This window comes from Dromaius novaehollandiae, chromosome 1, assembly GCF_036370855.1.
Source record: "Dromaius novaehollandiae isolate bDroNov1 chromosome 1, bDroNov1.hap1, whole genome shotgun sequence".
Classification (NCBI taxonomy): Eukaryota; Metazoa; Chordata; class Aves; order Casuariiformes; family Dromaiidae; genus Dromaius; species Dromaius novaehollandiae.
This window is the reverse complement of record NC_088098.1, coordinates 218,099,762-218,121,959: the sequence shown is the minus strand read 5'-3', so window position 1 is coordinate 218,121,959 and position 22,198 is coordinate 218,099,762. Positions and strand designations below refer to the sequence as shown.

Sequence of the window (22,198 nt, the reverse complement as noted above, 5' to 3'; positions counted from 1 at the left end):
TGAAATACATATTTAGCAAGAATTGACTTAAACTTCTATAATACCATCTTTTGTGGAAAGATGTATTTTTGCTGTTAATGTTGACAGATACCATTAAAATACTTTAACAGATTTTTTTTTTCCCCCAACTGATAATTTCAGATAGAGCTTGTATGTTGCTTTTAGGGGCCTGGATCATATTTAAGTGGTTTTGGACTATAACACTTAAGATGTTCAAACTTTTAGCAATGACCTCTTTAGAGGTTAGCTTTTGCTCAGGTAATTCAATTTATTCCAGAACTACTCTTAATATTCCAAGGGAGGCTGTTTAGGACCAGGTGAGGTTAACTTGCCCTCTGTTACACCTGTACCTCTGCCACAGACTAAGTATAATGCAGCCCACTGCTTTTTCATACAGTCTCCAGCTACTTATATTGAAACGCATCATCTGATGGTGTGATACGAAGGACTGATTGCCTGTTGGAGTAATATTTTGACCCCTATTTCCCCTAGCATACGGGAGAAAGCAGTGCGTGAACTCTTAAGTCGTCATTGTGTTCTGTCTGAGACACCGGAATCCTGGACGAAAGAGGCTTTTCTGACGCAAAGGCTGTGCGTCCCCCCGGAATGGATTCATGAAGCCAAGGCAGTGCGAGCAAGGATGGAGGGCGACAAGCATAAGGAAGCCCTCTTCTTGTTCAAGGCCGGGCACTGGAACCAGTGTCACAAGCTGGTCGTCAGGCACTTAGCCTCAGGTGAGGCTGCTGGTCTTTTCCCCTCCCCTGCCTCCATCCTGTCTTTTGAGCACCATCCATAAATATAATGGGAACAAAAGTCACTGGCTTTTCAATAATGTGGAGGTCTAAGGCTGTGTTTCTAGCAAGGGGGTTTGTAAAGAGTGCCTGGCTGTTTCAAAAAGGCTCTTGTGTGATACCCAGTTTGAGGGTTCTTCACTGTGAATACGTGAGAAGAGTTGTGCTTAACCTTCTGCACACCTACCTTCCTGTGCCAGAGTTGCCTCACGGGACAAGGACAGCACTAGCGTTTCCAGAGTCCTGATCCTGTTGCTATCCCTGCTCCAGGAAGTGGGATCGCCTTAGACGACTACTGGGTCATAAATCGGCTAGCACCTCTAATAGAGTCAAGGAGTCACAAATATGACTGAGGGTGTAGACCGTCAGCTGCTTTTGTCTTTAACGATCAGTATAGCTGACTTGTTAGTAATTCAGAGCAAAAGGGATTATTTAACCTGTTTGTTCTCTTTAGATGCCATTATTAATGAAAACTACAAATACCTGAAAGGATTCCTGGAAGATCTCTCCCCTCCAGAGCGCAGTACGCTCATCCAGGACTGGGAGATGGCTGGTCTGGTCTATCTGGACTACATCCGTGTTACTGAGATGCTTGATAGGATTCAACAGGTAACTAAAATGATTTTATTTCCTTTCATACAGTTTGGAAACTTAGTCTCGCTTGTTTTTAGAATAACCTTTTAGTCACTGTTCAGTGCTAATAGTGATACTTCTCTTTTGCAGGCACTAGCAAGCAGAGAATATCATGCATCTCCCCAAATACGTAGAGACTTGGTAGATGTGTCAAAATAAGTTGCGATCTCTGCCCTGAAGATGTGCTCTATCTAGCACGATAGTGAGATGAGTGAAAGAGGAGGAACAAGATAAGCAGTTAGCTAGTTAGCAGGCAGTCTGCATTTCTGCTCATTTTTACTCCCTTTAATTCAGTTTGTGAAAAATGTGAGAGTTCCAGACTCCACATCTGAAGTGTGGAATGGTAACTTCAAACCAACTTTAACATGTTTTGTCTTCTGTTGCGTAGATTTGGCTTAGAGTGAACTCGAGCAGTCCACAGGTGATTCCTGTAAGAAGGCATGGGTTAACTTTGAGGCTGACTGTCTTGTCTTCCATTTGCTTTCAGCTGGATTGCTCTACATATGAGCTGGAGCGATTACATACCAAAGTGACATCGCTGTGCAACAGGATAGAGCAGATACAGTGTCACAGTGCCAAGGACCGTTTGGCTCAGTCAGGTAGGGTGACATGGACGTCTAGCAGTGCACTGGGAAAGCCGGTCTTATAACCTAACCCAGCTAATACACGCTGGCAGCCTAGGTGATAGCCAGTATATTTCTTTTCATGTTTGGCCAGAAAGGAAGGCTGTGGTTCATGAGGTGAGCTGTATGTTGCTATAACGGCTACTGTACATGCAGCTATTGGTCTTCGTTTCATATAGTTTTGTTGCCTCATTAATTTGGCATCCAGTGGCTGGTCTCTTACAACTGTCTTTTGCTAAACCGTAGTTCCATAGCACAATACCTGCAGAAAGACACCTGGTGTAAGGAATAAGCCCAGAAGTTGGTGGTACTCATAGAGGAAGTCTGTATGCAGAGAGAAAAGACCAAGTCACAGTAGGGCATAGAAAGGTGTTTGGCTGGTCTGCTCAAAACTCTCCGGCTGAATCGCTGTTCAGGTTCGCTCCTCAACAGAGATGGAGCTTGTAAATGCTTGTACGCCAGCTGCTGCCCCAGGGCATGGAGAAACACTGATGTTTCTGCTCTTTCCAGATATGGCCAAGCGCATTGCTAACCTGCTCAGGGTGGTCCTCAGCCTGCAGCACTCCCCGGAGCCCGTCTCCGACACCACGCCGGATGTGCAGCGAGTTCCTCTTCGCCTCCTCGCTCCCCACATTGGACGGCTGCCCATGCCGGAGGACTATGCCTTGGAGGAGCTCCGTGGTCTCACCCAGTCTTACCTACGGGAATTGACAGTAGTGACTCAGTGAGACACAGTCGCTTCTACGGACAGACACTTTTTACCATTTGTTAACCTTTACCCTTGTTTTAGGGGTAAGCGTTCCCTCGGCAGCAACCTCTTCAGCCACACAGCTTTTTCCATAGAGGTGTAAAGTGGCTTTAGTACGTTGGCTAATGCAAGAGTTTTTCTAACCTGGGGGAGCAGTAAGACTTGGACCTTTCTGGCTGGCACCCTCAACTACACAACGCTTTCCTAGAATCAATAAAGCACCTCTTGCAGAATCTGTCTGCAGGCGCGATTGTACCTGTGGAGGGGGGCATGGTGTGGGCTTGGTCTCCTGGCAGATCCGCTTTACTCCTTAGTTGCAGCACAGAGGACGGTGAAGTAAGTTCTGGGACAGTTTGTCACGGGCAGGCTCACTTTGGTGGGACTGCACCTGTTAAACCAATGAACCTTTGGCACCCGAACTAACCAAGGGCAAGATTTAAATGGAACTTTATTTTAAAAGTTTGTTCTGTGGGTGGGGGAGGAGAAGAAACCAACTTTAAAGCAGTGTCTTTTCCTGCATTCTCTAGCTAAGTTGAAAATGTGCAAATGCGTTACTTCTCTCATTTCTCCAGCTTTCCTCTCCAAAAAGCAAGACAGCTCTTTCACTGAGTCAGGCCAAAGGGAGTTGACACCTAAGTGTGTGCCTTAGTGTGCTCTGCACTGTCCAGGCCTCTGAAGACAAATGTCTCCTGGGTCGCGTGAATCTCCATGCAGTGTGTTGTCACCATGCAGTAAAACACAGGAGCTCTTTCTAATACCTGCCGTGTTTCAGGATTCCAGGCCAGATGCTTCCGGTTGGAGGGAGCAAATTCTGTGCCAGAAGCAAAACTGCCAAAAGTAGTAGCCTGCCCAGGAGCAAAGAGCCTGGCTGCTGGAGGCGCTCCTGCCCAGCTGCTTGTGCGACAGGTTCCCGTGTAGATACGTGTCCTGTGCAGCTTCGTTGCTGTGTGTGCGAGTGCAGTAGCTGCTGCAGACCTGGATCGCCCACTGCTTGGGCAGCGCCTCTGACAAACGTCCGTAGCCTAGACCGTGCCGTCGTCTGTGTGCTTGCTGTGTTGCTGGGTTACATCCAGTGGAGCTGCCGTCAAGCGTAAGAACATCCTGCAAGTGAACAGCTGGCGATGTCAATTTGCTCTAGTTTGTACAGTCTTTACTTTTACTGTGTTTAGAAACTGACTATTTTTGGAAGAGAAAATAAAGCTGTCTATTGGTCTGCTCTGATTTTGGGGGCACTGCGGTAGCCCCTCCTGCCACAGCCAGCCAGCCACCGAGTGCAGCAGCCAGCGCCTCTGGGCCTCTCTGGTGCTGCTTCGCATTGGCTCATTGAAGGTCTTTATGCATGAGGATTATGTAAAGGTTTTTATTAAAAAATATAAATAAATGATCTAGATTATTTTCCTGTCTTTTTGAAAACAATAAATAAAATGTTTATAGTATTCCCACAGTTTTCTTTGCTTTGTAAAGACTCCTCTGCAGTCAAGTTATTTGGAAAGGGAGGGAGTATGTGATAGAAAATTACATGGTGTTACAATACAAGTCCCCGCTGTGCCTGTAGCTGATGGGCCTGTGCTTGAAATGCAGAGGTACTGACGAGGGTAAAGAGGCTCCTTTCCTGGAAGAGGAGGGATTTCTGCGCAGAGGTGGTACCGTGTTACAGCTGCAGGCAAACACATGAAGGGCCTTTCCCTGCAGCACAGAATTGGCTCATCAGACTTGTTGAAGGTTGGAAACAAGACGTGCGGAAAAGGAGATTAAAGAACAAGGAAATACCCTCACCTAATCATGGTGCTGGGTGTTGGGACTTGTGTTGCAGGAGCTTTCCCTGCTGCTACCCCAGGCAGCAGCTGTGGCTGGAGCTGGGCACAGACACGGGGTGGCTCTTCCCTGTAGCGGGGTGAGACCAGGCCTTGCGGTCACTTGTCCTGGCAGGTGCTTTGCTCCCGGGTACCTGCTCCCTGGCAGAAAATGCCAAAGAAACGGTGCTTTTGCGTCTCCTCCATGTCACCGTGGCCCCGCGCGCTCTGCGGGAGGGGAGCGCCGTGTCGCTGCAGCCGCACGTTAAATGTGACACCCGCGGAGGGCGGTGAGGAAGTCGGGTCGCTCGGACTTCGCCTCCTTTCCATTACTGTAATTGTGTCTCCGCAAACCCACCTGCTGCCCTGGCACTGGCGGCGGGGCCCCGAGGAGCAAAGCGGCTGGGGCTTCAGGCTGGGGGATGAATAATTCACCGCCTGGAAACAAAACCTGTCTCCAGCCTTAAAACTTATCAGCACGCTGCCTCGCATCTGCTCTCCGGGATTAGCATATGAAAGGTGCCAAGGGGGTGCCGGGGGAGGCACCGCTTAACCGGCCCTTCTGGGGAGCTGGGGGAAAAGCTGGCACCCCTGCGACCTTCCCGCTGCCCCTTGCTGCTTCGCCAGCTCCCGAACCTCTCCAGGATTTGCCCACTGGTCGAATGGGAATAATTTTCCTTTTCCCCTTCCTTCGTGGAAGCTGAGGCGCGGGCGTCCCCTGCTATGTGCGTGCTACATCCAGCGCAGGGGGGCTTCAACCCCCCGGGTTGCACGGCTCTCCGGCAGCTCTTCCGGCTGGAGACGGCTGTTTCCAGCACTCGGAGCTGATGGTGGGGTGCAAAGTGCTGCAAAAAACCACGGGCAGGGAGATGCAGGCAGCTCCTGCCTGCAGCCAGCATTCCCGCTGCTCCGCACCGGGAAGGGCCCTTGGGAACTGCCGGCGGGCAGAGCTGCTCTCCCGCTCTGCCGGTGCGACTCCCCCACGCAGCCACGGCCACCGTCCCGGCCCTGACGTCACCCCACCGAGGCCTTAAAGGCGGCACAAAACCCTCCCCGTCCCGCGGGAGATGCGGCGCGGCCGGGGCTTCGCCTGCGCCCGGGCGGCCTCCCGGCAGAGCATCCCCGCGGGCGGCTGAGGCCGGGACGGAGGGGTGGGCGCGCGAGGATGGCGCCCGGCGTCCCGCTGCCCCGCTCGCTGCTCGCGCTCTGCGCGGCGGGAGCCATCCTCGCCCCAGGTAAGCGCGTCCGTGGTTTTCCCTCGACGCTTCGCCCCCGGGGATGAGAGCGGGGTTGGGATGCGGGCGGCCATGCAAAGCCGTGCAAAGCCGTGCAAAGCCGTGCAAGGCCGGGGCGCGAGCCCTGCAAGACGGCGGGCAGCGAAACGCGATACCCCTCGTGCAACTTCCAGCGCGGGGCCGGGGCCGGGCAGCGGCCGCTTTTCGGGAGGCTCCGGGCTCCCAGCGCCGCCGGCCGCTGCTGCCCCTCCAGGCTGCCGGGGCGCCCAGGGCAGGTTCGCCTACAAGCTGCTCCGCGACCTCTTCGCCAACTACTCCAGCGCCCTGCGCCCCGTGGAGGACACGGACCGGGCGCTGAACGTCACCCTGCAGATCACCCTCTCCCAGATCATCGACATGGTGAGCGGCCCGAAACCCCCACCCGAAACCCCCACCCGAAACCCCCACCCGACACCCTGACCCCAAACCCCCGCCCAGCCGGTCTGTGCCCCCGCGCCGGTGCCGCTCGGCTGCCTCTGCTCCGACCCAACGGCCGGTGCTGCTCGGCCTGGGGCGATGCCAGCTCTGACCCGCAGGGCCAGCACTGTCCCCCCGAAGCCAGCTCAGACCCCCCAAAACCAGCTCAGACCCCCTAAAAGCAGCTCAGACCCCCCAAAACCAGCTCAGACCCCCCCAAAGCCAGCTCTGACCTCCCCAAAAGCAGCCCAGACCGCCCAAAAGCATCTCAGACCCCTTAAAAGCATCTCAGATCCTCCGAAAGCAGCTCAGACTCCTCTAAACCAGCTCAGATATCCCTAATGCAGCTCAGAGCCTTGCAACCAGCTCAGATGTCCCCCAAACCAGCTCAGACACCCTGGAAAACAGCTCAAACCCCTTAAAATTAGACCCCTCCAAGAGCAGTTCAGACTCCAGAAAAGCAGCTCAGACCCCTGGAAACCAGCTCAGACCCCCCAGAAAGCAGCTCAGATCCTCCGAAAGGAGCTCAGACCCCCCCAAAAGCAGCTCAGAGCCCTCCAAACCAGCTCGGACCCCCAGAAAACAGCTCAGACCCCTGGGAACCAGCTCAACTCCCCGCAAAAGCAGCTCAGACTCCCAAAAGCAGCTTAGACCCCTGGAAACCAGCTCAGACTCCTCTAAAGCAGCTCAGATACCCCGAATGCAGTTCAGAGCCTTGCAACCAGCTCAGACCCCTCCAAGAGCAGCTCAGACCCCTCCAAGAGCAGCTCAGACCCCTGGAAACCAGCTCAGACCTTTCCCCAGAAGCAGCTCAGACCCCTCTAAACGAGCTCAGACCCCCCCCCCCCCCCGAAGCAGCTCAAACCTCTGGAAAACAGCTCAGATCCCCCAAAAGCAGCTCAGACCCCTGGGAACCAGCTCAGCCCCCCCAACCCCGCTCGCCCCCTTGAAGCGAGCGCCGCCCCCAAAACCCGCTCAGTCCCTCGGAGCCCCGGCGCAGGGGCGGCTGCGGGGGCCATTCGGGACCGGGGCCGGCGCCCACCCGCCGCTCTGCCTCCGGCGCGGCAGGACGAGAGGAACCAGGTGCTCACCGCCTACCTGTGGGTCCGCCAGGCCTGGCTCGACGCCTTCCTCACCTGGGACAAGGACGCCTACGACGGCATCGACAGCGTCCGCGTCCCCAGCAGCTACGTCTGGCGGCCGGACATCGTCCTCTACAACAAGTGGGTGGGAAGAGGCGCCGGGCTGGTGGCGTCGTGCCCGGCTCCCCGTGCGCGGGGGCTCCCGGCCCACGGCCGTCTTCCAACCCCCCCACCCCCCCCAGAGCCGACGACCAGCTCGGCGGCTCCGTGGAGACCAACGTGGTGCTCCGCTCCGACGGGCAGATCATGTGGGACTCGCCGGCCATCACCAAGAGCTCCTGCAAGGTGGACGTCTCCTTCTTCCCCTTCGACGGGCAGCAGTGCCGCCTGACTTTCGGGTCCTGGACCTACAACGGGAACCAGATCGACCTGCACAACCGGCTGGACACGGGCGACCTGACGGACTTCGTGGAGAACGTGGAGTGGGAGGTGCTGGGCATGCCGGCCACCAGGAACGTGGTCACCTACGGCTGCTGCTCGGAGCCCTACCCCGACGTCACCTACACGCTGCTGCTCAGGAGACGCGCCTCCTTCTACATCTTCAACCTGCTCCTGCCCTGCATCCTGATCTCCTTCCTCGCCCCGCTCGGCTTCTACCTCCCGGCCGACTCGGGCGAGAAGGTCTCGCTGGGGGTGACGGTGCTGCTGGCCCTCACCGTCTTCCAGCTGCTGGTGGCGGAGAGCATGCCGCCGTCGGAGAGCCTGCCGCTCATCGGTGAGTCCCGCCGGCCCCCGCGCTCCTCCTCGTCCCGGCGCGGAGGAAGGCTCGGCCGGGAGGAGGAGGAGGAGGAGGAGGAGGCCGGGTGCCGGCCGGCGGGACCGGGCGGGAGCTCTGCGCCCGTGACGGCTGGCGCTTGCCTTGCAGGGAAGTACTACATCGCCACCATGACCATGGTCACCGCCTCCACCGCGCTGACCATCTTCGTCATGAACGTCCACCACTGCGGCCCGGGGGCCAAGCCCGTGCCCGGGTGGGCCAAGAGGCTCATCCTGCACCACATGGCCCGGGTCTTCTTCGTCCGCGAGGTGGGCGAGAGCTGCAAGAGCCCCCGGCGGCCCCGCGGCGGGGACGGCGAGGAGGAGCCCCGCGGGACGGGGACGGGGACGGGGACGGGGACGGGCTGGGCCGAGGGGAGCCCCGGGGCGGGCGGCCCGGCGCGGGGCTGCCCCCGGGGCCGGTGCCTCTGCCTCCACGAGAGCCTGCTGAGGAACGTGGGCTACATCGCCGGCTGCTTCCGCGACCACCGGGCAGCCCAGCGCCGCGCCGGCGAGTGGAAGAAGGTGGCCAAGGTGATGGACCGCTGCTTCATGTGGGTCTTCTTCGTCATGGTCTTCCTCATGAGCGTGCTCATCGTGGGCAAAGCCGTCTGACGGCTCGCGCCGGGCGTCCCGGGGATGAAAACGGACCAAGCGGGGAATAAAGGCTGCGTGGGCGTCCCGCGCGCTGCCTCCCGCCTCGGTGCCTGCGCCGGGGCCGCGGCGCAGCCGGGAGCATCCTCGGGGCCGGGGCGCTGGGTCCCGCTGGGTTCCCGGCACCGTCTGGCCGGTGGCCACCAGCTTCTCGCCTAGCAGCAGCCCCGCTGAGCCCCGGTCACCTCGCAAGCATCCCGGCGGCACCCGGCCCGCGGGATCGGGGCGGCAGCGGGCTGGAGATGAGCATTTCCCAGAACGGGGGGGGGTTGCACGGCCCCACCGAGCCGGAGGAGAGGATGTGGTCGGAGATGCGAAGCCGACTCCCAGCCCTGGGTTTAGCACCCCTTGGCCGGGGGAAACTGAGGCACGCGAGGCTTCCCGCTCTGGCAACGGTGAACGCCGGGCTGTGCCGGCGCCGAAGCCAAGGGCTGCCCGGGGTCGCAGCCTGCAGCACCCCGCAGCCCCCCCCTCCGCTCCCCATCCCCGTGCCCGGCCGGCACCGGAGGGCAGTTTCCCAGCCCGGGCAGCCCGAGACCCGCCGTCGCCCCGGCTCTGCGGTTTCCACGTGCACCGGGGCGAGCGAGCGGGGGGGTCCGGGGGGGCCGCGACAGAGCCGGGTTCCTGTGTGGTCTGTGCGCTGGCAGAGCTGCTTTTAAGCGCTGCACGTAGGGCTGCTGGCCCCGTCGCACGCCGGAGGCAGCCCCTGCTTGGAAAGGGCCCGTCGGGGAGCCCAGGTAGGGCAAAGCATCGCTCCGGGGTGGGATGGAGCCGGGGGGGGGCAGAGCTGTGGCTCGGGGCAGCCGGGAACGAAAAACCCAGCAGAAGTGCGTGCATTTGCACGGGGACGCTTGCAAAGACCCTCGTGGGGGTCGACGACCTGGCCGCGGCCACGGGAGCTGGGGCCGCTCTGCCGGTGTGGGGCGCAGGGGACGGGGTCCTCGCGCACGGACCCACGGCCCTGCGCAGGCGGGAGCATCGCCGGGAGCCGCTGCTCCGCAAGACCCGCACGGAGAGGCGAGGATGCGTGGCACAGCCGGGGAGGCCTGGCCTTCCTCCTCCTCCTCCTCCTCCCTGGCTCTTCACCGGCTTCCCTTTCAGCAAGCAAGAAAATGGCACTCCGGTGCCTTCTGGTCCTCGCTCTGGCCGTCCTCTCCGAGCAGAGCCTCCGGAGCACCTTGCAGGCAACTCCCTTGTGGAGCCGGGACAAAATCCAGGCGCAGCTGGTCCCTCCCGGAGCAAAGCCCGGGCAGCGGGATCCCCCCCAGAGCAAACCCCCAAGCAGTGGGGTCTCTCCCCATGCAAATCCCAGATAGCAGGATCTCTCCTGGAGCAAACCCCTAGACAGCGGGATCTCTCCTGGAGCAAACCCCTAGACAACGGGATCTCTCCTGGAGCAAATTCCAGGGCAGCAGGATCTCTCCTGGAGCAAACCCCCGGGCAGCGGGATCTCTCCTGGAGCAAACTCCTAGACAGTGAGATCTCTCCCGGACCAAATCCCTGGCAGTGGGTTCTCTCCCATAGCAAACCCCCAGGCAGCAGAATTTCTCCCGGAGCAAATTCCAGGGCAGTGGGATCTCCCCTGGAGCAAACCCCCAGGCAGTGGGATCTCCCCTGGAGCAACCCCCTAGACAGTGGGATCTCCCCCGGAGCAAATTCCAGGGCAGTGGGATCTCCCCCGGAGCAAACCCCCAGGCAGTGGGATCTCTCCCGGAGCAACCCCCGGCTTGGCGGAGTGCAGCCGGCTGGCGCACGCAGCCCGTGGGATCCTGCAAGCCAGGATCATGACCCTGGCGAGGCCGTGGGGCTGCCCCACATTGCAGCACGGTGCTGGGGGGGGGGGGCCCTGCTCCCCCACCTCCCGCTGCCCCTCGACGCCTTCGATGACCAGCACATGGGCTGCGAGGCGGCGATGGAAGAGGAGGCCGAGGTGCTGCTGCGGCAAGAGCTGGTGGCCGATGCCACCTTCGCCGGCGCGTGGGACGAGGCAGTGGCCGAGTGGCGGCGGTGGCCCGGGAACCCGGGCGGTTCACCTCCGCCTCCGAGGACCGGCTGAGACCCCCTTCCCTTGCAGGCTGCAGGCGCCCGCACCACGCGCTGCTCGCCCCGCGACGCGGCCAGGACGATGCCCGCGGCTGAGCCGGCGGCTCGGTGCCCCCCGGGCGCTTCGAGGCTGGGTGCCCTGGCTCAGGCGTGCTGCAAACCCCGCTTCGCCCCGGTCAGCGCTGGATGCCCCCCCGGCAATCCTCCCCCCGCTGCCGGCCCAATAAAGCTGATGCTGAAGCACAGGATGCTGCAGTGTCCGGACCATCAGCTCAAACCTGGCCGCGGCGAGGCCAGCGCCCATCCCCGTGCTGCACTCCGGGCAGCGAGAGCTGCTCGCCCCGTCCCTGTTCATCCCCTGGTCCTGCTCGGTGCCCCCGGTCCCTGCTCATCCCCTCTGGTCCCTGCTCATCCCCCGGTCCCTGCTCAACCCCCTGGTCCCTGCTCATCCCCTCTGGTCCCTGCTCATCCCCTGGTCCCTGCTCATCCCCTCTGGTCCCTGCTCATCCCCCAGGTCCCTGCTCATCCCCTGGTCCCTGCTCATCCCCCCCGGTCCCTGCTCAACCCCCTGGTCCCTGCTCATCCCCCCGGTACCTGCTCATCCCCCTGGTCCCTGCTCATCCCCAGGTCCCTGCTCATCCCCCTGGTCCCTGCTCATCCCCTCTGGTCCCTGCTCATCCCCCCCCCCGGTCCCTGCTCATCCCCTCTGGTCCCTGCTCATCCCCCGGTCCCTGCTCATCCCCTGGTCCTGCTCATCCCCCTGGTCCCTGCTCATCCCCCCCCCCGGTCCCTGCTCATCCCCTGGTCCCTGCCCACCCCCGGGTGCCTCCAGGCCCCTCAGGGGTGCTGGGAGGATGCGGGACGGATGCGGTTCTCACTGCCTGCCTGGGCAGAGGGTGCTGGGGACGAGAGTGCTCGGCCTCGGAAACTTGGGCTGCGCTGGGGGCACAGGAGGGCTGGCGACGACCCCCCCCCCGCCCCCCCCCGAGGCTGCCTGCGAAGCGGGGCCCACGCTGCCGGACACGCGGCTCTCCCAAAAAGCTCGCTGCGCCCCGCAGGGAGCCGCGGGAAACCCTCACGGATGCCTCCGCATCCCAGAGGAATACTTTTATTAGCCTGCATGGGCTGCCAGGGAAAGACACGCAGCGGGGGCCGGGGGGTGGGGGGGGTCGTTGCACATGTCCTTGGCGTTTCTGGGACCTGCTGCTCTTCGCGCCGGGGGCACCGACAGCATCAGGGACGTCCTGCTGCTGTCACAGCGCTGACGGCCAGGAGCAGCCCCCAGAGGCTCGGGGGGGCCCCGGGGCTGCTGCTGCCTGCGGATGCCAGAAAGGGGGGGTCAGTCACGGCCGGGAGGGCAGCAAGGGGGGGGTCCCGGGGAACCGGGCCGCCGGCGGGTCCCTTACCTGCGCTGAACACGCACGGCTGCGTCTTGCATCTTTTCTCTGCCAAAGAAACAGCAATGTGCGTGGAGCAGCGGTGCAGCGCACCAGCACGGCCGGGTGCGGGACGGGAGCTGCACCGCGCTGCACCGCGCTGTCCGGGCATGGGGGGGGGGGGGAGCTGCACCACGCTGCACCGTGCTGCACCACACTGCACCGTGCCAGCATGGCTGGGTGCAGGAGGGGAGCTGCACCGTGCTGCATGGCACTGCACCACACTGCACGGCGCTGCACCACCCTGCACGGCGCTGCACCACATTGCACAGCACTGCACCATGTTGCATGGCGCTGCACCACACTGCACAGCACTGCACCACACTGCACAGCACTGCACCACGTTGCACGGTGCTGCGCCACACTGCAGAGCACTGCACTGCACTGTACAGCACTGCACCACATTGCAAGGCACTGTACCGCATTGCACGGCGCTGCACCACACTGCAGAGCACTGCACCGCGTTGCATTGCACTGCACCACACTGCAGAGCACTGCACGGCGCTGCACCACGTTGCACAGCACTGCACCGCGTTGCACAGAGCTGCACCGCATTGCAAGGCACTGCACCATGTTGCACGGCACTGCACCACACTGCACAGCACTGCACCACGTTGCACGGCGCTGCACCATGTTGCACGGCACTGCACGGCACTGCACAGCACTGCCCCGCGCGCGCCCGCCTCACCTTGCAGGAACGCGCAGTTGTAGGTGCTGCGCGAGCCCTGGGAGCGGAGCTCGATGAGCACCCGGCCGCCGGCGCGGGCCACGCCGGTGACCTCGAAGCTCTCGGAGGGCGGGATGAGGACCTCCTCCTCCTCGGGGAAGAAGGAGAAGCCGCCGATGGCGACGCCGCAGCAGGTCTCCACGGAGAAGAAGGTGTCCTGGCCGAAGCGCCAGGCGCTGCCGTTGCGCAGCGAGGCGGAGGCGAAGTGGCCGAAGCGCACGGGGCGGCCGAGCCGGGCGGCGAAGCGGACGCCGCGGACGCCGCGGTAGACCCTGCGGCAGAGCCGGGGCCCGGCGTCGCGCAGCGCCCGCAGCCCGGTGCTCAGGAGGAAGTGGAAGGTCTTGAAGGGGAAGGCGTCGAGGTAGCGGCGGCGGGAGCGGCCGGCCTCCCGCACGGCCGCGTTGAAGGCGCCGTGCAACGGGCCCTGCATGGTGTAGGCCAGGATGGCCAGCTCCTGCGCCGGGCGCAGCGCCGGCGGCCGGGGAGCCCCGGGACGCCCCTCGCCCCAGCGGGCCGCGGCGCCGGCCCACGCCTCCGCGTACACCGCGTTGCCGGCCATCTCGGTGCGGTTGAGCTCCGCCAGCTCGGCCTCCATCGCCTCGGCGCAGCCGCGGTACTCGTCGTCGAAGGCGTCGGGGGCCATGTCCAGCGGCAGCTCCTTCACGGGGAAGAGCTCCCGGGGGGTCCTGGCCGCCCGGGCCCCCCCCAGCAGCACCAGCAGCACCAGCAGCATCGCGCCGGGATGCCCCGCGCCGGCGGCAGCGCGGGGGGGTCCCCGGGCACGGGGGCACCCGCTTGCTCCGTGCACCGGCAGAGCAGCCGCCAGCATCGTCCCCGCCAGAAAGCCGCGTCCCGCGTTTTGGGGGGGGTCCAGGCAGCAGCTGGTGCGGAGCAGACGAGCGCCGGGAAGCGGCGGTGCCCCCCCCCCCCCGAGCCCGCAGCCCCCCGAGCCGCCTCCGCCGCCGGCTCCCGGGGCAGCGCCTGGCGCGTTGCAGCCGGACATGTGAGAAGCGCCTGGGCTTTCTTTTTATAGCAGCCTCGGCCCCCGATCCCCCCCCGCCCGGGGCCCTGCTCCCTCGCGGTTATTTATACCCGGCCCCCCCATGACCGCCCGGAATAGCAGCCGGTGCCGCCCGGGCTGGCGGCCCGCAGCAGGCAGCTCTCGGCCTCGCGGGGTTCCTGCGGGGTGGTTTTCCCCGGATTATCCCCGCTGGAGCTGCCCCGAGGGGACGCAGGCCCTCGTCCGGCTCGGCAGCCGCAGGGACGTCCCCAAACTACCCGGTGTGAAGTCCCAGGTGCGAGGCCACGGTGCCGGCCGGCGTAGGGATGTCTCCAGGCTGGAAATGGGTCTCGGCTTGGGAAGCGGGCCCCGGCGTCTGCCCTGCATTTGGGGTTTAGCTGCCCCAAAAGAAGGAAAGTCGGCTCTGGGTTTAGTTAAAAGGTGCCTTATGGGGGCCGTGGGCAGGGCGAGCCGAGGTGGGGTGCTGCAGGGTCACCCAGGAACGCCGAGGTCACCCCAAAACCCAACATTTCCACCTGCTTTTGAATTATTTGAGCATTATTTGAGCTCCCCGCCGGCGGCACCGGGACAGGAGGAGCCCCAACGCCGTTGGTTCCCCTTCGGTTTATTTAAAGAAAGGGGAACAGAGGATGTTCACCCGCGTTGAGCCAGGACGCGCTTGGAGCAGGGGCAGGGCGAACCTCACCCCCGCGGCGAATGCACCCCTGGGGCTTCTGCCCTGAAATACAGACGTGTTTCACGCCGTCCCGCTGCACCAGGCCCTTCTGCAGGGCAGCGAGTGAGGGTCCTGGCCGCACGGCAGCCACAGCTACTTGGTGCAGCGGCGCATGCCGTGGTGCTTGCTGCAGTGCGTGATGCAGTGCATGCTGCAATGCGTGCTGCAGTGCCTGCCACAGTGCATGCTGCGATGCGTGCTGCATTGCATGCCACGGTGCATGCTGCAATGCGTGCCACGGTGCTCTCTGCAGTGCAGGGCAGCGGTGCCTGGGCAGCTCGCCCGCCGGGGCGTCCGCTCGGAGGAGGCGACAGGGCGAGCACCTTTCTGGGTGGGAAACCGCTGTTTCAGCCAGTTCCCGCTGGCCCGTGGCCCCCGCGCTGGCGGTGACGCTGACACTGCACCGCTGCACGCTCGCACCGCACCCGCCAGCGCTTCGCCTTGTGACGCAGGCACTGCGTGACCACCGACACCGCACTGCACCGACACCGCGCTGCGCCGACACCGCACTGCATCGTCCTGGCAGTGCACTGCACCACGCCGACCCCCCCACGGTCCCTCTGCGGCGGCACCCGCCTCGAGCTGCAATTACTGCACGCGCATCATTAAAATGCATTTATTTCATTTCGCTCTGATTTGGCTACAAACGTTGCAGCGGGACCCTCAGGTGGGCTATCCGCATTTTCCATAATTTTCCATATTTTCCTAGTTTTCCGTAACACGAGGTGCAGGGGTGTCTGCACTAGCACCGGCAGCGGAGCAAGCGGCGGAGCAGAGCCGGCCCAGAGCCGAGCATCCCTCGCTGCGGGAAAGCGGCCCGCTCGCGGCGAGACGACTCCGGTGCAGCTCCCCGGCTGCATGCGGGACGCACGGCACGGCACGGCACGGCACGGCAGGGAATTGCACGGCACGGCACAGGCCACCATGGCATGGCACGGTGCAGTATGGCAGGGCATGGCACGGCGGCACGCGGGCAGCGTGCCAGCGGTGCTGCCCGGTGGCTCCTCGGCGCCGCGTCCCCGGGAGCTGCGGCAGGGCTCCCCGCCGGAGCTTCGGCCTCCCCTCGGCTGCTCTTCTGCCCTGCCCGCTCGTGGGGCTGCTACGGCTCGGTGGCCCCGTGCCAGGGCCCTGCTGCGAGCGAGACGGCGAGGTGAGAGGCCACCGAGTGCGTCAGCACCGCTGCCCAGCGCGGCCCGAGCCGGCTCCAGGCTGCAGGGATGGGGACGATGACAAGCGCGGGGCAACCGGCCCCGAGAGCAGCTCCGGGTACCGCCGGTGCCCCCAGACCCTGCGCGGCGGCAGGTTCCCGCGTGCACCCACGGTGCCTCGCTCCGCGGCACGGCACCCACAGCGGTGCCTGCCTGAGGTCAGCTCACGCTCGGGGCTCTACTCGCCCGAAAGCACAGCGCAAATGTCGGGGTTAAGGGGGGCACCCATGGGTGCTGTGCAACGGGCAGGGAGCAGCACCGTGGCCGTGCACCATGCTGGTTCCCGCACCCTGCTCCCTGGAAAAACCCGGTGCCGGCGGCACGTCCCGGATAGGGAGCGAGCAGGCGGAGGGAGATGGCTCGGCTGGAGGGAGGGCGAGCGTGCGGGTGCAGGGATGCAGCCACCGATGGCTCCTGCAGCATGGGTGCTGCACGCCCATCACCGTGCCTCTGGGCTTGTGCACCCCGTAGCTCGCTCGGCACCGGGCTTGCACTTGGCCGTGCCCGGGGGGAGCAGACTGGGTGCTTTCGGAGCACCCCTTTGCCAGGGGGCACATGCGATGCTGCACGTGCATCTAAATTGCACAGGGAAATTAGCCGTGTGCCGCCGCACGTCGCATCCTCGCAGCGGGGAGGGAAGGGGCTTCTGAGCCCCCCCGGCATGCGCCCGGGTGCCGATGCAAGGAACCGCCTTGGCAAGGCGCCGAGGCTCAGCGCGTCCCGCCGGCACCGCAGGCAGCAGCCGGGCTCGGCCCGAAAGCGGAGCCGGGCGAGGAAGAGGAAGGGGGGAGCCGCGGCGAAACCGCCCCGCGCTCTCGTTGCAGCGGGGCGCCGGATCCGCTGCTGCTGCGGCCGCTCCCGGCTGGAAGGGAGCTCGGCTCCCTGCTCCTTGCGCCGGGGCGGGCAGGGGCTCCCGGGGTGTCACCCCCCAGGCAGGCGGCCAGCGGAGCCCCCCCGCCACCCTCACCTGCCCCCCGGCCCGGGCAGCACCCGTGCACCCACGGGAGCCCCTACGCTGGTCCCTTGCAGCATCCTGGATCCCTGTGGGGTCCCAGATCCCTGTGGGGTCCTGGCTCCCTGCAGCATCCCAGATCCCTGAAGTGTCCCAGATCCCTGTGGGGTCCTGGATCCCTGCAGCACCCTGGGTCCCTGCAGGGTCCGAGATCCCTGTGGGGTCCTGGATCCCTGTGGGGTCCCAGATCGCTGTGGGGTCCTGGCTCCCTGCAGCACCCCAGATCCCTGTGAGGTCCTGGCTCTCTGCGGGGTCCCAGCTCCCTACAGCATCCTGGATCCCTGCAGCATCCCGGATCCCTTGCAGCATCCCAGATCCCTGTGGGGTCCCGGCTCACTGCAGCATCCCAGATCCCTGAAGCGTCCCAGATCCCTGTGGGGTCCTGGATCCCTGCAGCACCCTGGGTCCCTGCAGGGTCCGAGATCCCTGTGGGGTCCTGGATCCCTGTGGGGTCCCAGGTCCCTGCAGCATCCTGGCTCCCTGCGGGGTCCCAGCGATCTGTGGGGTCCCAGGCCCCTTTGGCATCCCGGCTCCCTGCAGCATCCCAGATCCCTGTGGGGTCCCGAATCCCTGCAGCGCCCCGGATCCCTGCAGCATCCCAGATCCCTGTGGGGTCCCGAATCCCTGCAGCGCCCCGGATCCCTGCAGCATCCCGGATCCCTGCAGTGTCCTGGCCCCCCGCAGCGACCCGGCTCCCTGCAGCATCCCAGATCCCTGTGGGGTCCCGGCTCCCTGCCACATCCCGGATCCCCATGGGGTCCCAGCTCCCTGCAGGGTCCCAGCTCTCCATGGGATCCCGGCTCCCTGGTCACCCCCACCGTAGCGGCTGCCACGTGCCCGCAGCACACGTGAGCCGGGGCCTTTCCCCGGAGTTTATTCACGGTGGATTCAACGGCGTGAGGAAGCAAAAGGCGGGATCACACGCGCTCCTGCTCCCGGGGCCTTCCCGGAACGAGCCCTTGCGCAAGGCGGAGGCTCGGGAGCAGCGGGGCCTCGGCAGCCGCGCGGCCGCTCCGTGCCACGGGCGCAGGCGGGAGCATCCCTGCTCCGGGGGATCCGCGCTCCCGGTGCCGCAGGGGGACGGGGACGGGGACGGATCCTACCCCAGCTCCCACGCGCACCCCCGGCCCCAGGATACGGCCGACAGCGGGCAGCATCACTGCACTTTAATAACCCCCCCGGGGGCAGAGCCGGTGCTCCCGGCTGCACGGCTGCCGGCCGCCCCGGGACGCTTCCAGGCCTGGCGCAGCTCCGGGGCCCGGCCGCACGGCTGGTCCCGGCCGCTCCGGCTGTGTCCCGCGGCGCTGTGGCCCGTCACGAGCTGCGCCGGGCTCAGCCGAGCCCCGGGCCCTGGGCGGGGGCCTCCCGCGGCGGCCCCCAGCGCACGTGCCGGGCCGCGACGCCGGCGGGGCTCAGCGCCACGCAGCTGAAGTCGGTGCGCAGCTCCCGGGCGCCGAAGGAGCCGATGTGCAGGTCCCGGCGCAGGGCCGCCCCGGAGCCCCGCGGCTCTTCCCTGCGGGCCGAGCGGCTCGTGAGCCCCCGCCGGGACCCCCCCCTCCTCCTCCCCGCCGACCCGCCCCGGGACCCCCAGAGCCCCGGGGCAGCTGCACCCCAAGGGCATCCTTGCAGCCTGCTGCAGCCCTGCAGCCCCATGCAGCCCCATGCAGCCCCATGCAGCCTCGTGCAGCCCCATGCAGCCCCGTGCAGCCCCGTGCAGCCCCGTGCAGCCTCGTGCAGCCCCGTGCAGCCCCGTGCAGCCCCCCTGCAGCCCCCGGACCCCCCCGGCCCCCCGGCCGGCTCACTCACACCACCGCGCCCTCCCGCACGGCGCCGTCCGGGTAGAGCTTCTCCACGAAGGAGCCGTTGCCCAGCCAGTAGAGCAGCGTGAGCTCGGGGAGGCTGCTCAGCGCCTCGCACGGCACCGTCACGCTGTCACCTGCGGCACCGGGGGGGGGGGGGGGGGTGTCAGCGAGCGCCCGGGGGGGCCCCGGTGCTCCTGGCCAGGCTGCGGCCGTCCCCGTGGCGTCACTCACCGGGGCGGGGGGGCTCCGCCGGGACCCCCACGAAGGTGATGTTGAGGAGCTGCAGGGCCGCGGCGCCTGGGGGGGCAGAGCGGGGTGAGGGGGAGCTGCGGTGCCCGGGGGGGGGCTGCGAGGCCCCGGCCTGGGGGGCTGCGAGGCCCCGGCCCACCGCCCGCGCTCACCTGGGCTGGGGGGGGCCGTGGCCCAGCAGAGCAGGGGCAGCAGCAGCCGGACGTGGGTCGCTGCGAGCGGGGACGGGTGCTCAGCGCCGGGCGCACGGGAGCCCCCGGGATGGTCCCAGGACGGCGCGGTCCCCGCAGGGGCCCCCAAGCCTGGGGACATCCCCCCGTGGCCCCCCAAGCCCCCAGAGGGTCCCCTGACATCCCCCCAGCCCCAGGAGGGTCCCCCCCATGGCCCCCCAGCCCCAGGAGGGTCCCCCACACCCTGCAAGCTGGAGAGGGTCCCCCCATGGCCCCCAAGCCCCAGGAGGGTCCCCCCAAGCCCCAGGAGGGTCCCCCTACATCTCCCAAAGCCCAGAAGGGTCCCCCCATACCCCCCAGCCCCAGGAGGGTCCCCCCCTTGTCCCCCAAACTCCAGGAGGGTCCCCCGACATCCCCCACAGCCCCAGGAGTGTCCCCCCACACCCCATAAGCTGGGGAGGGTCCCCCACATCCCTCAAACCCCAGGAGGGTCCCCCGAGATCCTGCCAGCACAAGGAGGGTCCCCCCATGGCCCCCAAACCCCAGGAGGGTCACCCTATATCCCCCAAACCCCCCGGAGGGTCCCCCCATAGTCCCCAAACCCGAGAAGGGTCCCCCAACATCCCCCAAGCCCTAGGAGCATCCCCCAACATCCCCCCAGCCCCAGGAGGGTCCCCCAACATGCCACCAGCCCCAGGAGGGTCCCCCCACATCCCCCCAGCCCCAAGAGGGTCCCCCCATGCCCCCCAAGCCCCAGGAGGGTCCCCCAACATGCCACCAGCCCCAGGAGGGCCCCCCCATGGCCCCCAAACCCCAGGAGGGTCACCCTACATCCCCCAAATCCCCCGGAGGGTCCCCCCATAGTCCCCAAACCCGAGAAGGGTCCCCCAACATCCCCCAAGCCCCAGGAGGGTCCCCCCATGCCCCCCAAGCCCCAGGAGGGTCCCCCAACATGCCACCAGCCCCAGGAGGGCCCCCCCATGGCCCCCAAACCCCAGGAGGGTCACCCTACATCCCCCAAACCCCCCGGAGGGTCCCCCCCATGGCCCCCAAACCCGAGAAGGGTCCCCCAACATCCCCCAAGCCCCAGGAGGGTCCCCCCATGGCCCCCAAGCCCCAGGGGGGTCCCCCAACATCCCCCCAGCCCCAGGAGGGGACCCATATGCCCCCCCCAGCCCCAGCATCAGCCCACAACCCCCAGCCCCAGGAGGGTCCCGCCCCCGCCCACCCCCGAGCCCAGCCCAGCCCCCGCCCCCCGGACGCCTGGGCCCCCCGGGACGGCCGTACCGGCGGGGGCAGCGCGCAGAGCCATGGTGCGGCGGTCGCTCCGGGGCGGCGGCGCTTTATGGAGCGGCCGGGGGGGGCCGTGACCGCCCGCCGGAGCCGCCCCCGCCCCCGCCCCCGCCCAGCACCGGAGCCGCCTCCCGGCACCGGCACCGGCACCGGCGGGGGGGCCAGGCACCGGGGCGATGGGGCCGGCCAGGGCCCACACGGGTCCCCCTGGGTCCCACACGTCCCTGGGCCATTGGGCCATGCCCCACGTGTCCCCGGCCCCTCTGTGCCCCACATCCCCCTGAACCCCCCTGGGCTGTGCCCCACATCCCTGCCCCCCTCCACGATGCTCTGTGCCGCAGGGCCGTGCCAAGGCCCCCCCCGAGCCCCACATGTCCCCGTGCCCCGGTGCAGTGCTGCAGGCCCTGTCCTCCCCTGCCCCATGCCGTGCCCCACATCCGTGAGCCATCGCGCGTCACGGGGCCCCGGCCGCCCCCGCCGACGGCAGCGCTGCGTAAGCCCCACACCGGCCCGGCCCCACGGCGAGGGGAAGTTGGGCAACAGCGGGAGCGTCACCCCGTGGGGCAGGACAGGCGCCCGTCACGCCACCCCACGGGACACGCGCCCCACGGTGCCACCGAGCAGCCGCCCGCGCCGCGCATGCAGCCGGGGACCCCCGAGGCTCCGAGAAGCAAAAAGCCCCTAAAAGCCCAGCAAGGTTTCCAGGCGTTCCCAGGCGCGGGGGGAACCGCGGCTCCCACCGACGGGAAGGGGCTGCAGAAAGGGAGCAGCGGCCGCCGCGCGCAGCACGGAGGAGCAGGAAACACGAGCTCGGGGCCGGGGAGGGAGAAAGAAGAGCAACGAGAGCCCGGAGCCACGTCTGTTCCCGGGTTTCTATTTTGGCGTTTGGCACAACACGTCCGCGCGATCGCGCCCGAAGGAAAACCGGAGGGGCAAAACCACCAGGCCCCTCGCTGCTGCCCTCCTCACCCTCGCTCTCGCCGTGCCACCCTTGGGGAAAGGGGCTCCCGCACGGATCCCTGCTCCCTCCGCTCGCCGGCACGCGGCCCGAGCAAGTTCCAGCGAGGAAGAGGATGGGGACGCGGTGGAGGCCGGCACACGGGGGAAGGACGTAGAAAAGACACGACCGTACAAAAAGGTTACGGGAGGCAGGACAGGGCGGAGGGGCGCCGGACGAGGGCACGGTCCCAGCACGGATTGGGAGAGCGGCTCGTCGCCTCCGCGTGCACCAAGACGTCAGGAAGGGGAGCGGCGGCCAAGTCCAGCCCGCGCTGCTCCCGCGCCGGCTGAGTGTCCCCAAGGGTCCCCGCTGCTCTCCGCGGTGCAGGGCGGCGGGTGCTCCCAGGCGCCGGGCTCCGACCCTCGCTCCGGACCTGGACGCGATGCCTCCCTCGGGCAGCCTCTCCTCCGCGGCCGCACGAAGCACGGCTGAACGGCGTTTTCCCCGCACGCGGGGCTGCGACGGTCCCAGAGGGCCTCGGCAACCCTCTCCTGCTCCTCGCAGGACTGCTCCAGGGAGCCAGGAGAGCCGCCAGCTCCCTCCCTGCTGCCTCCCCCCCAGCAACGCTGTGGGAAGGGAGATGGAGAGCGGCCCCGAGCCCCCCGGGCCACCGCTCCAGCCGAGGGCCTCCCGGGGCAGCGGGCCCCAGCTACGGGGAGAGGGGGCTGGGGGAGGGAGAGGGGACAAAAAC

The 22,198-nt window shown here is 65.6% G+C and overlaps 4 protein-coding genes across 9 annotated transcripts in view; 2 read left to right on the top strand and 2 right to left on the bottom strand.

Annotated features, from left to right (window-relative positions):
• The window catches only part of NUP98 (nucleoporin 98 and 96 precursor), a 39,916-nt gene extending 35,685 nt beyond the window's left edge, over positions 1-4,231 (top strand). For all 3 annotated transcript variants that reach the window (XM_064505265.1, XM_064505264.1, XM_026118052.2), the window contains exons 30-33: positions 493-734; positions 1,246-1,400; positions 1,912-2,023; positions 2,558-4,231. In XM_064505265.1, coding sequence (XP_064361335.1) covers positions 493-734; positions 1,246-1,400; positions 1,912-2,023; positions 2,558-2,775 — 727 coding nt within the window. In that variant the 3' untranslated portion in view covers positions 2,776-4,231. The remainder of the gene's footprint in view (positions 1-492; positions 735-1,245; positions 1,401-1,911; positions 2,024-2,557) is intronic.
• A 1,423-nt stretch (positions 4,232-5,654) lies between these two features.
• CHRNA10 (cholinergic receptor nicotinic alpha 10 subunit) lies at positions 5,655-8,863 on the top strand. 3 transcript variants are annotated; one of them, XM_026118059.2, is made up of 5 exons: positions 5,655-5,823; positions 6,077-6,222; positions 7,348-7,502; positions 7,604-8,136; positions 8,287-8,863. In XM_026118059.2, the coding sequence occupies exons 1-5, from the start codon at positions 5,754-5,756 to the stop codon at positions 8,790-8,792; spliced, it is 1,410 nt and encodes a 469-aa protein (XP_025973844.2). In that variant the 5' UTR covers positions 5,655-5,753; the 3' UTR covers positions 8,793-8,863. The 3 variants fall into 3 exon arrangements, with proteins under 3 accessions (XP_025973844.2, XP_025973845.2, XP_064361354.1); XM_026118060.2 differs by lacking the exon at positions 5,655-5,823 and having other exon boundaries at positions 5,832-6,222; positions 7,393-7,502; XM_064505284.1 differs by lacking the exon at positions 5,655-5,823 and having other exon boundaries at positions 5,832-6,222.
• Positions 8,864-12,107: 3,244 nt separating this feature from the next.
• On the bottom strand, positions 12,108-13,770 carry ART1 (ADP-ribosyltransferase 1). Its single transcript, XM_064508178.1, has 3 exons — positions 12,999-13,770; positions 12,281-12,319; positions 12,108-12,190 (listed from the first exon to the last, which is right to left on the bottom strand). Exons 1-3 carry the CDS (start codon positions 13,768-13,770, stop codon positions 12,108-12,110), a joined length of 894 nt encoding a protein of 297 aa, XP_064364248.1.
• A 3,879-nt stretch (positions 13,771-17,649) lies between these two features.
• Positions 17,650-20,585, bottom strand: IL18BP (interleukin 18 binding protein). 2 transcript variants are annotated; one of them, XM_064505300.1, is made up of 5 exons: positions 20,502-20,585; positions 19,197-19,256; positions 19,027-19,092; positions 18,800-18,929; positions 17,650-18,506 (listed from the first exon to the last, which is right to left on the bottom strand). In XM_064505300.1, the coding sequence occupies exons 1-5, from the start codon at positions 20,524-20,526 to the stop codon at positions 18,326-18,328; spliced, it is 462 nt and encodes a 153-aa protein (XP_064361370.1). In that variant the 5' UTR covers positions 20,527-20,585; the 3' UTR covers positions 17,650-18,325. The 2 variants fall into 2 exon arrangements, with proteins under 2 accessions (XP_064361370.1, XP_064361369.1); XM_064505299.1 differs by lacking the exon at positions 20,502-20,585 and having other exon boundaries at positions 19,197-19,359.
• Between the last annotated feature and the right edge of the window lie 1,613 nt (positions 20,586-22,198).

Bases quoted from the DNA above. Each gene is read 5' to 3' on its own strand.
- CHRNA10 (XM_064505284.1), top strand. From the start codon at position 5,884: ATGCGGGCGGCCATGCAAAGCCGTGCAAAGCCGTGCAAAGCCGTGCAA. The intron at 6,223-7,347 runs GTGAGCGGCCCG...CCGGCGCGGCAG, and splicing joins TCTCCCAGATCATCGACATG to GACGAGAGGAACCAGGTGCT. The intron at 8,137-8,286 runs GTGAGTCCCGCC...CTTGCCTTGCAG, and splicing joins GGAGAGCCTGCCGCTCATCG to GGAAGTACTACATCGCCACC.
- ART1 (XM_064508178.1), bottom strand. From the start codon at position 13,770: ATGCTGCTGGTGCTGCTGGTGCTGCTGGGGGGGGCCCGGGCGGCCAGG. The intron at 12,320-12,998 runs GTGAGGCGGGCG...TTTCTTTGGCAG, and splicing joins CAACTGCGCGTTCCTGCAAG to AGAAAAGATGCAAGACGCAG. The intron at 12,191-12,280 runs GTAAGGGACCCG...TGGCATCCGCAG, and splicing joins GCCGTGCGTGTTCAGCGCAG to GCAGCAGCAGCCCCGGGGCC.
- IL18BP (XM_064505299.1), bottom strand. From the start codon at position 19,356: ATGTCCCCAGGCTTGGGGGCCCCTGCGGGGACCGCGCCGTCCTGGGAC. The intron at 19,093-19,196 runs GTGAGCGCGGGC...CTGCCCCCCCAG, and splicing joins CACGGCCCCCCCCAGCCCAG to GCGCCGCGGCCCTGCAGCTC. The intron at 18,930-19,026 runs GTGAGTGACGCC...CCGGTGCCGCAG, and splicing joins GGCGGAGCCCCCCCGCCCCG to GTGACAGCGTGACGGTGCCG.